Source organism: Balaenoptera musculus, chromosome 15 (assembly GCF_009873245.2).
Source record: "Balaenoptera musculus isolate JJ_BM4_2016_0621 chromosome 15, mBalMus1.pri.v3, whole genome shotgun sequence".
Taxonomy (NCBI): Eukaryota; Metazoa; Chordata; class Mammalia; order Artiodactyla; family Balaenopteridae; genus Balaenoptera; species Balaenoptera musculus.
Window position 1 is genome coordinate 67,370,355 of NC_045799.1, and position 12,702 is coordinate 67,383,056.

The 12,702-nt window shown below is 51.0% G+C and overlaps 1 protein-coding gene across 2 annotated transcripts in view; it reads right to left on the minus strand.

Annotated features, from left to right (window-relative positions):
* Window positions 1–1,261: 1,261 nt before the first annotated feature.
* COG7 (component of oligomeric golgi complex 7) overlaps window positions 1,262–12,702 on the minus strand; it is a 78,348-nt gene continuing 66,907 nt past the window's right edge. The window contains exons 16-17 of one of the 2 annotated variants that reach the window (XM_036826762.1): window positions 5,030–5,173; window positions 1,958–2,374 (exon numbers count right to left, since the gene is read on the minus strand). In XM_036826762.1, the coding sequence (XP_036682657.1) occupies window positions 2,208–2,374; window positions 5,030–5,173 (311 nt within the window). In that variant the 3' untranslated portion in view covers window positions 1,958–2,207. Of the gene's footprint in view, window positions 2,375–5,029; window positions 5,174–12,702 lie in introns of both variants that reach the window. The other variant, XM_036826763.1, reaches the window with a different exon arrangement.

The following is a 12,702-nucleotide window of genomic DNA, read 5'->3' on the forward strand; positions in this document are numbered from 1 at the left end:
CAGGCTGATGCCACTCCAGCCAAAGGCAGCATTGCTAGGGACTGAGTGGGGCAGGCCTTGGGGAAGCCGGGTTTCTGAGCTCAGGGCCCGGCGAGTCTGTACGCTGGAGTCTCAATTCTTGGTAATTACCGCACTTACTACTATGACTAGGACTTTTATCAATAGCAATGGTGGTTGTTGTCACCACACTCACTATTATCATTTGTTGTTTTTAAACAGTGGCTCTATTGTATCAAACACTTACGACATGCCAGGCACCAAGCCAAGTAGTTTATAAGTCTTATTTCATTGAATTCTCATAACCACTGAGAAATATGATCATGCCATTTTACAAGTAAATAAACTGACGCTTGGAGAGGTAGAGTAAGGTGCTAGACTAGATTGCTATTCTTGTAAGTGACAAAGGCGAGACTCCTGGTCATAAGAATACCAGTTCCTCAGAGAAGCCCAGGGCTTTCATATTTATTATCTGATCTGAGGCTCTGGGGCAGGCAGAGCAATGATTATTATCTAACTCCATTTGCCAGCCCTTTGGTCACAAGTTAATTTGAACTTGAGCTAAAAGGGGAATTCATTGGTTCTTATAATTAAAGTGCAGGGATTTCAAGCACGGCTGTATCCAGGGGTTCAGCTGCAGGCTCTATTTTCTTCTGTGTTGATATCCCTCTCAAACGGTTTCTCTTCATATGCCGCTCCTCCCTCCACAGTCCCAGACTCCATTCCCTCAGCTCAGCAACCACAGCAGGAAGAAAGCTTTTCCTTCACAGTGTCCCAGCAAAAGCCTCCACAGTGAGGCTCATCTGGATCGGCCTGGGCCACATGCTCATTCTGAACCGACCACTTTGACTGAGGATGGGAGATGCTGCCTGGCCATCCCGGGGTGTATCTACAGCGGGCAGCCCCTTACAGACTCCTGTGAGAAGTTTTGCTCAGAGACGTGTTGAAGCGGAGCGGGAAGGAGCTTCTGGCCCCCAAAGCTGCTTGTAGACGGGAGACGGGGACCAGGCTGACGTGGGTATCAGTTGCCATCCCTCTCTTGGGGAGTACTGAGGGCTGGGGTGAAGATGGATGATGGCCCCATCTCCAAAAGCAGGCTCTGGGTCAGGCAGACAGGCATTCCTCTCCCCTCTGGATCTAGAGATAAGAGCTGTCCTATTCCTACTCTGGGGTCCCATTAGAGCCGTTTAGGGGTGACAAATTAGTCTAGCAGGGCCAAAATTGCCCAGAAAAATGGCATTCTGTAATTCCCTCCTCTACCCCCAAAGGGAAGGTAGGTTACAGATGCTAGAGGACTATGAAATTAGCAGCTATTGTGCACTTACTTACTACATGCTGTTGCCCCCACTGTGTCTCAGTGGCTCTTCAAATAACCCTATGAGTTAGGTACCATTATGACCCCCGTTTTTCGGATTAGGAAATGAGGCTCGGAGAGGCAAATGACTTTCCCAAGGTCACACAGCTGGAAGGTGGCAAAGCTGGGAATCAAGACCAAGCCTGTCCTGGTGGCTCTCACCCACACTGGCACAGAGGTCACTGCAAAGAGGTTTCCACTTCAAAGCAGCTCTTTTCACCTTCCAGGTTTCCAGCTCCCACTTCAAGGCAGGAGCCAGGCTTGAGCCCTGCCACGGACAGTCTGTGATCCACCACATGAGAAACCAAAATATTTTTCTTGGTGCGGATTCGCAGCTGATGCTGCAAATTTCGGGGCCAGCCAAACTGGTTCCAAAGATGTGGGGACAGAATGTGTGGGAATCCCTGGATGACAAACCCAGAGAGACACGGCCCTGGCAGCCCAGTGGGGCTGGTTCAGAGGCCACATTCGCGGCAGTGCCCCTCCGGAGGGCTGGCACGAGCAGGCTAACCCAGCTGGGATTATCCTTTCCGCCGAATCCTCAGTGCAGACAGCGCAGCACATGAGGAGCACCCAAATATTCACTGAGGAAAGAAGACAGCCTTCTTTCATTTCACAGTATGTATTAATTGCACTTTCAAGACAGGATCATTTAAAAAATCATCTGAAAATTCCTCCCTGATAAATAATACACCTCTAACTTACAACCTTTTTTTTCGATTATACAAATGAACCACATCTTTCTGAAACAAATTCTGCCCAATCCCAGGCGGATTTTTAGAGCAAATCCATTCTGGGGGCTTCTGTGGCCCCGGAACTCCAGCCCCGACCCTCTCATCAGCCGGGTGCACGGGGGTCAGTAGTCCACGCCCCGCATGGCAGCCACCGTGGTGGCGAGGCGACGGGGCAGGCCTTTGCTGACCTGTCTGTAATCCTCGGGTTTGGCCTTCAGGAGCATCACGATGTTGTGGAGGGTGCGGGACGGCTGCAGGCCCAGGGCGTCCATCACGTTGATCAGGTAGTCTGTGGGGTGGGGGCAGACAGACACAGCTCGACAGACTCAGCACCGAGAGGACGAGCCCCAAAGGCCTCCCCGCGGTAAGGGACAAGACACCCCCCAACCCCCAAGTGCTGGCTGCCAGGTCTGCCCTCAGCCCACAAGCCTTCACTCTGAGGGCTTTTCCAAGGGGGTCAGACCTGCCTGTGAGCTCGGCCCGGGTCCAGGAATTCTAATCTCATAAAGGAGTTGCCAACATCGCCCCATCCCCGCCACTCCCACTGCACACTCAGCCCTCCAGCCCAGCCAGCCGACCTCAGCCGAAGCTCTACCCTGGGGACTCCTGCGTTCCCAGCCCTGCTCCCCAGTGGACCCCACTGACGACATGGAAAACCCAAGGGGTCAGGAGACACAGGGCTTATCTAAGCAGCTCCCGAAGACAGGGGGGACTTGGACGGTGCAGGGGGCCAGGCCTGGTGTAACGCAGTTCCCACACCTCCCAGATAACCCCTTAGGGTACGAGTTAGGACAGATTACTGAGCCCACCCCCAGGCCAAGTCGATGAGCATTTCCAAGGGAGGGTCTGCGGCTCCTGCCCTTCTGAAAAGCAGCAGTGCCCTCCAACCGGCAGGCAAGCTCGGGCAGCGCCGGCAGAGTGGAGGAGAAAACCGGGTTTCCGAGGTCAGGGTGACCTCAGTGACTGCATCTACCTCTCGAGTCTCTACTTCCACCTGTGGATGCAGTTCGTACCCATCGGGCAGCATGTTCGGGGGATGAAGTGGGACAAGGACCGCGGACGCGCCTGACGTGACGCGGGTGGTCAGTAATCGGCTGCTCCTTCCCTTCCTCTTCCTGGGCAGCAGGGCTGGCCGAGCCCGAGGAAGGGCGCTCTCCAGCTCCTCCCTCTTCCTGCTCTGAGGGACTGGGAGACGAGTCACTCGGCAGGTCCCTCCTTATGTTCTGATGACCACCCACGTTGATCTTTTCTGCCCGACTAGGCTGGAGCTCCAGGCATGGCTCTATCTTCCCTGTGTCTTCTTTCTGAGGCCCGGCTCAGGGCAGAGCCCATAGGAGGTGCCCGTTCTGCCCTGGCTGCCTGACTCACGTCCCAGCGAGCCGCTTCCCGGGAAGGGCACCACCAACCAGCCAGGCACCTGCCTCTGGCACAAATTCACCCATAAAACTGTGAGTTCCCCTCGACTGCAGGCCAGGACCTGCGAAGCGGCAGCCCATCATCTACCATGACGTCTTCTGTTCAGACAGCAAGAGTGTTTTTGGTTTTGTTACATTTTAATGTTTAATTTGAGCGTCTTTAAGGTGGCCACACACTGCCACAGACCTCTCCGCTCTCTATCGTGTTACCACCTGGCAAATTCCCGGCCCCTAAGCACACTCCCTCACGGCGTAAGCTCAGTGAGCACAGGAACCGTCCAAACCTCTCTTGCATCCCATCTCCTAGTGCGACGGCTGGCACGTAACAGACACTCAGTCAACGCTGAGCGAGTGAGCCGATGGATGTGGACGGCAGCTTAACAGGGAGGGCAACGCGGTGTGGACCAGTGAACTCTAGGGACCACCCCCACATCTCACGCACTAGTTCCGCTGGTTCTCCCCTCAATGCTCCCGCCTATGCTAACAGGGACCACCGACGAGCATCTGAACCCCTTCATCTCTTCTCTGAACCTGTGCCCAGTGAGATGACAAAAGCTGGCTGCTGCCCTGTAACTGCTGAGAGCCGACCACGAATGAGCACAGCCGGCAGTTGGGGCAGCTGGGTTCCAGGCCTGGCCCCATCACTCACTGCTCTGGGACCTGGAGCAAAGGGCCTCACTTCCACTTCTTCCTCAGCAAAACAAGAGGCTGGCTCGGGCCTGGGGTCACCCAGGGCAAAGCTCTGGCTGGGTCCCCAAGGAGCTAATCTTTAAGGCTCCCACCACCCTGTCCCTCGCCCGCTCCAAGAGCTGCCTCCAGCTAAAGAACAGGCCGGCAATGGACCGATACCAAGAGGCTGGGGAGACGCCCCGACCACCTGCCTGCAGTACCCCCCGCCTCAGAGCACCCTGCAGGCGGCATCACCTCCAGGGACGTGCGCCAGCAGGAGCAGGTGGGCACACGCCCCTGTGACCCGGGGGGCAGGCAGGTACTTGGATGGAGACCACGGGGCAACCCTGGCTGGGTGCCCCCGCTTCCTTATCAGTGTGACGAAGGCAGGGGCGCTGAGCTCACAAGGGAGTTTTGAAGATTGCGTAAGCCAGTGGGTGCGAGTGCTTGGCTCAGCACCTGGCATGCCTGCGCACAGTGAGAGCTCATTCAACGTCAGTTTGCATGATGATTCTGTCGATGGGCAGAAGGCCAGGCGGGGCAAGGCGGCATCACGCAAGTCTGCCTCACTCATCCCAACCCATCTCGGCAAAGCGCCCCTTAATGGCTCTCAGCCTCGGCAGCTATCTGAGTCCACGGGGACAACTGTCAAAACACTGGTGTCTAGGCTTCTATCCAGGCTTATTACGTCAGAATCTCTGGGGGTGGGGCCTGGGGAGTCCACATTTTTAACAAAGCTTCACAGACAAGCCCAGAGCTGAAGTTGAGAGGAGACCTGGGACGACGCTCCTGGAGGGTAGGGGGCCTGACGGATGCAACAGGCCAGAGCTGACCCCCCCCAACCCGTCCCAGGGACCCACCAATGTCGGTGGCCAGCTGCTTGGTGGAGTGCGGGGTGAGCTCAGGGATCTGGAGGACCGCGTCACAGTAGGTCTGCATCGTGGCTCTGGCGACAGAGCCCAGCCAGCTGTCGGCCATGTTGTCCAGCTCGGGCAGTTCGTCCCCTGGAAAGGGAAAGAGGGTCACCCAAAGAAACACAGCCTGGTCAGGAAGAACCGGCCACCGACAGCTCTTACGGGGCTCTTCGGGGTGACCAGGCCCCATGATAGGTGCCACATGCAATACACAAAGCTACAGTCTCAATGGGCAACGCAGGAAAGAGAGGACAGTTACACCTTAGGTCAACTGGTATTGACTGAGTACAATGAGGATTCAGAAGAGAAAGCAATCAGGTGAGGCGGGACGATCTCAGAGGTCTCAAAGGTTGGGGGCAGAGCAGCCAGGCAAGCCAGGAGGAGTTCTGCAGACAGAGCAAGAGGGAGCGGGGCCACACCACAGGTGAGAGGGTGGAGAGCTGGCACAGCCCAGCAGGAGACAGACGGCAGCGCTGAAGACACAGGCGGCACATCAGAACCGAGACCTGGGCTCAAGACCAAGCCTACCACTAATGAGCCGGGTGCCGCCTGACTGTTGGCTTCATCGGTAAAAATAGAGATAACATCAGTCCTGGCTTTTCAGGGCTGCTGTGGGAATTACACGGGGCCCTCGCGTGGGCCCTTCCGCACGCTTAGTGCCATGTGCACGGTAGCCATTAGTGCTAGAATGATTATCGGGGGTGGGGGGAGTATGTGCAGGGAGCAGCGGGAAGTGTGTTAGGGGACTGGGCTGGGTCACGGAGGGCACCCCGAGAACCACGTGCACCCCATGTAGTAGGGAGCAGGCAGTGACTGCAGGTTCCCTGCAAGGTTGCGAGAAGACGAGCCCATGTTGGGAGGGCCTGCCAGGCCAGGGCGGGGTGAAGGAGGGAGATGCAGCGGCTGTCCAGGCACGAGAGGCACGGGCCTGACGCCTGAGGGCAAGGGGGGCACCCCGCAGCAGAAGTGGAAAGGAGGGGAGAAATGAGAGCAACCTTTTTTTATAAGTAAGTATGGAGCCAAGCAGTGGAAAATTAGAAGACGATAAGCAAAATGCTACTACTACCACCACTAATAATAATAGTAACAGAGAATATAAAGTTACGTGTAAACACCATCCGCTTACAGAGGAGCCCAAAGGGCACGTGGGAACACGGCAACACCGGTGAGTGCAATGGTGGGATGATGTGATCTATTTTCTTTGAGAACTGTGACCTGTTTTACATAGAGCATCTGTACAACAAATACAAGCCAGAAGGCTAAGAATCAAAACAGGATAAACACAAATGAAGACAAGGACAGTAACGTGTGATCTAGCGTTTCCGCCTTGGAACTGGACTGGCTATAGTGTGGCCAGAAACGCAGCTGGGAGGGAGGCTGGTTGGGGGATAAACCTCCTTCTCACTGACTCTGACCCAGAAAGGGCTGAACCTAACAGGCCAGAGCACCAAACACCTAGATTCTAGGGTTGTCGGACAGAACTGAAAGCTGATAGAAATGGATGAGAGGGAGACGTGAAAATGAGTAAGAGACTTAGGCTGGTGCCTTGGGAGACCTTCCAGGTCAGGGGAAGAGGAGCCCAGAGACACAGACACATGGACACAGTGGGTGGCGGGCAGTCGTGTGTTAACTGCATAAGTCCCATTTGTGGAGACCCTGCTGGGTCTGGCGCTGTCCTGGGTGGCCCTGCCCTTCAGGCACTCTCTGGCCAGGCAACAAAGACAGCCCTCAATGAGGTCAGTGCTGCAGCAACTGCACATTCTGAGACCAGCGGGAGCCCACAACCAGGAGCGAGTGCCTGTGCTTACTTGGACAGATGGGCAGTTTGCCAAACGCACACGAGGAAAAACAGCATTCTGAGCAGAGAGAACAAAACTCGTTTTTAAAAAGTGCCCGTGATAAGCAGAGCACGTGTGAGACGGTCCAGCTTGTGAAGAAGCGCGTGTACGTGCAGATCCGCAGAGAAAAGCACGCGGGGAGAACAGTCCCTCACATGCTACCAGTGACGGTCTCAGGGCAGTACATTTTTAATCAAAACTTTTTTTTAATTTTGAAAATGAAGAAAAAATCCTTCTGAGTGGCTGGAATGTGAGCATGTGGGGCACAGGAGAGACAGAAAGGGAGGCGATGAGGCCGCAAGCACTGCCCTGGGCAGGACTGGGAAGGGTCCCCAACGCCAGGCCACGAGGGGTTTGGATTTTGTCCTGTAGGTCCTAAGGGGCCATCAGAGGTTTTTAAGTGGGCAGGGAATCATTAGTCAGAGGGTGAGGGCAAGAACCAGGAAAGAGAAGCAAGACAGACAAAATGCCGGAAAGAAAAGAAATCTCAAGAAAAAGGGGTTTTAAAAGGCCAGGCTGGGCTCAGCAACGCTTGAGCTTTTGCACTGACTTCAGCAATGGCCTGGCCACGACAGACGGCGGCCCCTTCCTGACCCATAGTCCCCGCAGGGCTGGCTCTTCCCAGGGGCCCACCACACAGCAGCAGCTCCGCAGAGAGGCTGCACCTGCCCATCAGATGACCTGCCGGAACCAGGAGCTGGGCCCTCTGCCTGTCAGCCGGGCCACAGAGAGTGCAGGAGCCTCCCAGGCCCACTGCCCACACCTGGGAAGCACTTTTCCCCAGTGCCCAGAATCATGACTCCACGGCAGCTCCAGCTGCCTCCACAGATCTCCCAAGTCCACTGCAGCCAAACCTGGTAACTCCACCAAGGAAGAGGACCATGACACGTGGAGGCTGCAGTTTTCCTGCAAATGACTCTGCTCTAACCCACTGTGTTTGTGACCCTTGGACACATCCCTTTACAATTCCCAGAGTTCAATTTCCTCACAGGAAAAAGACTCGCAATGATTTTTAAATCTCCCTCCTACTCATCATTTATCTAAGCCAAAAAGTTCCTATTGGCTGTTTAACCATATGCTTCATAAAATTTTCAATGTTAAAATGGGAGAAAACTAGAACTAGTGCCAACTATTATATATAGGATGGCTAAACAATAAGGTCCTGCTACTGTATAGCACAGGGAACTATATTCAATATCCTGTGATACACCATAATGGAAAAGAATATTAAAAAAATATATACGTGGGCTTCCCTGGTGGCGCAGTGGTTGAGAATCTGCCTGCCAATGCAGGGGACACGGGTTCGAGCCCTGGTCTGGGAAGATCCCACATACCACGGAGCAACTGGGCCTGTGAGCCACAATTACTGAGCCTGCGCGTCTGGAGCCTGTGCTCCGCAACAAGAGAGGCCGCGATAGTGAGAAGCCCGCGCACCGCGATGAGGAGGGGCCCCCGCTTGCCGCAACTAGAGAAAGCCCTCGCGCAGAAATGAAGACCCAACACAGCCATAAATAAATAAATAAATAAATAAATAAAGACTTTCTCTCTATTTCACTGTCTTTAAATAAAAAAATATATATATACACGTATATGTATAATTGAATCAGTTTGCTGTACACCAGAAACTAACACAACACTGAAAATCAACTATACTCCAATAAAATTTTTAAAAAAGAAAAAAAACCCTAGAACTAGAATGCTAGTTCACTGGGTAATTCTTTCCTATTTTCTGTATGCTTGAAAATTTTCATAATAAAACGTTGAATGAAAGGTAAAAACAAAAAAATTACCCAGATCAGCTTCTTCTTGTTGTTATGTATTCAACCACTGTTCAAATGTTACTTTATGGCCGGGAGGTTTTTCCTTCTGAACAATGCTCAACCCAGAGTCCAGCACACAGAACGATTAATAAACATTTCTTAAGTGAGTGAATGAATGAACGAGTGAGCAAATGAAAACAATCACATATTCACTAAATCTGTATATATTTATTTGCAGTGGAACAATAAGACATTATGCTCTTCCTGATGTAAGGCAACAGACGATAAACATAGCACCACATTTTCTTGCCAAAGAATTTGAACCTGAATTTAATCCTTATCAGTAAGAGATACATAATGAAGTATTTATGGATGAAATAACATGATGCCTGGGATGTGATTTAAATACTCTAGCAAAAAATGTGAGCAGAATACATGAAACAAGAAGCCATTCTTGAAGCCAGGTGATGAGTGTCTGCGTTTCCTTCTACTATTCTCACTACTTTTGCGTGTGAGTGTGTGTACGTGAAAAGTTCTATGAAAAAAAAGTTTAAAAAAATTTTAAACTTAAAAAGTGTATTAGCCAATAGATGGAAATAAGAACCACTTGGAGCCCTTGAGTCCAAGACGGCAGCACAGGAAGCCCCTGAATTCACCTCTCCCCCAGCACACCACACCCACAACTATTCATGAAGTGACACCCACTGCATAAGGACTGAGCACCAGCTGAGCGGCTTCCTCCACAGCAAGGGAGGAGGGGGAGGGCCCCATGAAGGTGGGGAGGAGAGGCAGACATACAGCCTCACCAAGCCCCACACGGTAGGGCAGGACCTCATGGGCAGAGCCCCTTCCTGAGCGGCAAGAGGTCTGTCTGTGCCCCGCATCGGGTACCCCAACCCTGGGACCTGCAGCCAGACGAGGGCCCCAAAACATCTGGCTTTGAAACCAATGGAGTTTATGTGCAGGGGACCCGGGGTCTGTGGGAATCTGAGGCACTCCTGCTGAGGAGCTCGTGCACAGACTCACCCCAGGAACCAGCGCATAGGCAGCAGTTTGAGAGGTGACTGGATTTTGTGCGAAGGAGATTCAGCTGCTAATCCTAAAGCATCTGCCAGCGGGGCAGGGAGTATCTAGGGTTGACCTCGGGGACAAAGGGGCTGGAAAACGCCAGCACTCTCCCTCTCCCTTGGGGCGCAGGTGGACAGGCACAGACATGGCCTCGGGAAAGCTGAGGGTGCGCCCCGCTCCACACTCTCCTCCCACATCACTACAAGCACAGGTGTGCCCTGCCCCCAGCGCTCCTCCCCAACCTTGCTAATGCCAGTGGGCAAGTGCAGTCCACACAGGGAACACCTCGACTGCCTGGCTCTGATAACCAGAGGGGCTTGTGCTCCTGGGCACAGGACTGCAACAACCAGAAAGCCAGTTCTGGGCAGGACATCACACCCAGGACACTATGCAGCAGACTGAACCACATCCCCAGTCCGCAGGTGAAAAAGGGCCATTTAATTGTCCTGGAGCTTCAACCTGAGGATAGGCTTCAGGTTTGCCACACACCTAAGGGCTACAGAGGTGCTCTCAGGGAAGCAGGCAGGCAGGCACCATTCTTGCACCCTCCCTTGGCCTCACCACTGCTCACTGGTACCTCCCAGCAAGGAGCTTATACACTCGTCTGAAGTCCCGATGCTTGCAACTGTTGCCCAGGAGACACCTCCAGATCTCCCAGTCTGGAGGTCAGCAGGGTCTATGATTGCAGTCCCAGAGGACTGTATACATCTGCATACTTGAAAAGCTGCTGCCTGAGTATCTGGCTTCCAATCAGCCTGAATCTGGGTGCTGAGTGAGATCATTCCCTTTGGAACACTGACAGGTCTTGGTGCATCCTCAACAACTGGAGCGTATCAAGAATAACCCAGGCTACTTAGACAATCACAGAGGTTTGAGAGACAACCAAGAGCTAGGGAAAAGGTGAACGATAAGGCTCATCTCCTATACAAGGTCACTCCTTCAAGACTGGGAGAGGTGGCTCTTTTGCCTATTACATAGAAGCCAACATAGAGAGTCAAGCAAAATGAGGAAACAGAGGAATAGTTTCCAAATGAAAGAATAAGACAAAACCTGAGAAAAAGGCCTTAATGAAACAGAAATAAGTAATCTACCTGATAAAGAGTTCAAACTCATGGTCGTAAAGATGCTCACCCAACTTGGGCGAAGAATGGATGAACATAATGAGAACATCGACAAAAAGATAGAAAATATAAGAAAGTACCAAACAGAAACTGCAGAGCTGAAGAATACAATAAGAGAACTAAAAAATACATTAGAGGGGTTCAATAGCAGACTAGATGAAGTAGAAGAACAAATCACTGACCTGGAAGACAGAGCAGTGGAACTCATTCAAACAGATCAGCAAAAGGAGAAAAGAATTTTAAAAAGTGAAGATAATTTAAGAGATCTATGGGACAACATCAAGTAGAATAACATTTGCATTATAGGGGTCCCAGAAGGAGAAGAGAGAGAGAAACGGGAAGAAAATTTATTTGAAGAAATATGGCTAAAAACTTCCCTAACCTGGGGAAGGAAACAGACATTGAAGTCCAGGACACACAGAGTTCCAAACAAGATGAACCCAAAGAGATCCACACCAAGATACATTACAATTAAAATGTCAGAAGGGGCTTCCCTGGTGGTGCAGTGGTTGGGAATCTGCCTGCCAATGCAGGGGACACGGGTTCGAGCCCTGGTCTGGGAGGATCCCACATGCCGCGGAGCAACTGGGCCCGTGAGCCACAACTACTGAGCCTGCGCGTCTGGAGCCTGTGCTCCGCAACAAGAGAGGCCGCGATAATGAGAGGCCCGCGCACTGCGATGAAGAGTGGCCCCCGCTCGCCGCAACTAGAGAAAGCCCTCGCACAGAAACGAAGACCCAACACAGCCATAGATAAATAAATAAATAAATAAATAAATAAATAAATAAATAAAATTTAAAATGTCAGAAGTTAAAGAGAGAATCTTAAAAACAGCAAGAAAAAAAAAAAAAACTTGTACGTGCAAGGAAACCACCATAAGATTATCAGCTGATTTTTCAACAGAAACTCTGAAAGCCAGAGGGATTGGCATGTTATATTCAAAGTGCTGAAAGGAAAAAACTTCCGACCCAGAATACTCTACCAGGCAAGGCTAGCATTCAGAATTGAAAGACAGATAGTTTTCAAGACAAGCAAAAGTTAAAGGAATTCATCACCACTAAACCAGCCTTATACGAAATATTAAAGGGTCTTCTTTAAGCTGAAAAGAAAAGGTACTAATAACAAGAAAACATATGAAAATAAAAATCTCTCTGGTGAAAGATGAATATATAGTAAAGGTAGTAGATTAACCACTTATAAAGCTAGTATGAAAGTTAAAAGAAAAAAGTAGTAAAATTAACTACAATAATTAGCTAAGGGATACTCAAAATAAAAAGACATAAAATATGACATCAAAAACATTTAACGTGACAGGGGGGAGTAAAAATGTAGAGTTTTTAAAATGCATTCAAATTTAAGTTGCTACCGGGCTTCCCTGGTGGTGTAGTGGTTAAGAATCCACCTGTCAACACAGGAGACACAGGTTCGAGCCCTGGTCTGGGAAGATCCCACAAGCCGCGGAGCAACTAAGCCCGTGCACCACAGCTACTGAGCCTGCACTCTAGAGCCTGAGAGCCACAACTACTGAAGCCTGCACGCCTAAAGCCTGTGCTCTGCAACGAAAGAAGCCAACACAATGAGAAGCCCACACACCGCAACAAAGAGTAGCCCCTGCTCGCCACAACTAGAGAAAGCCCGCGCGCAACAACAAAGACCCAACGCAGCCAAAAAATAAATAAGTAAATTAAAAAAAGAAAAATTTAAGTTGCTACCAACTTAAAATATACTGCCATATATATATTTGGCAGTATATAATATATATATTTATATATATACTTAATATATATTAGTATATTTTATATATGCTAATATAGTATATATATTTTTATATA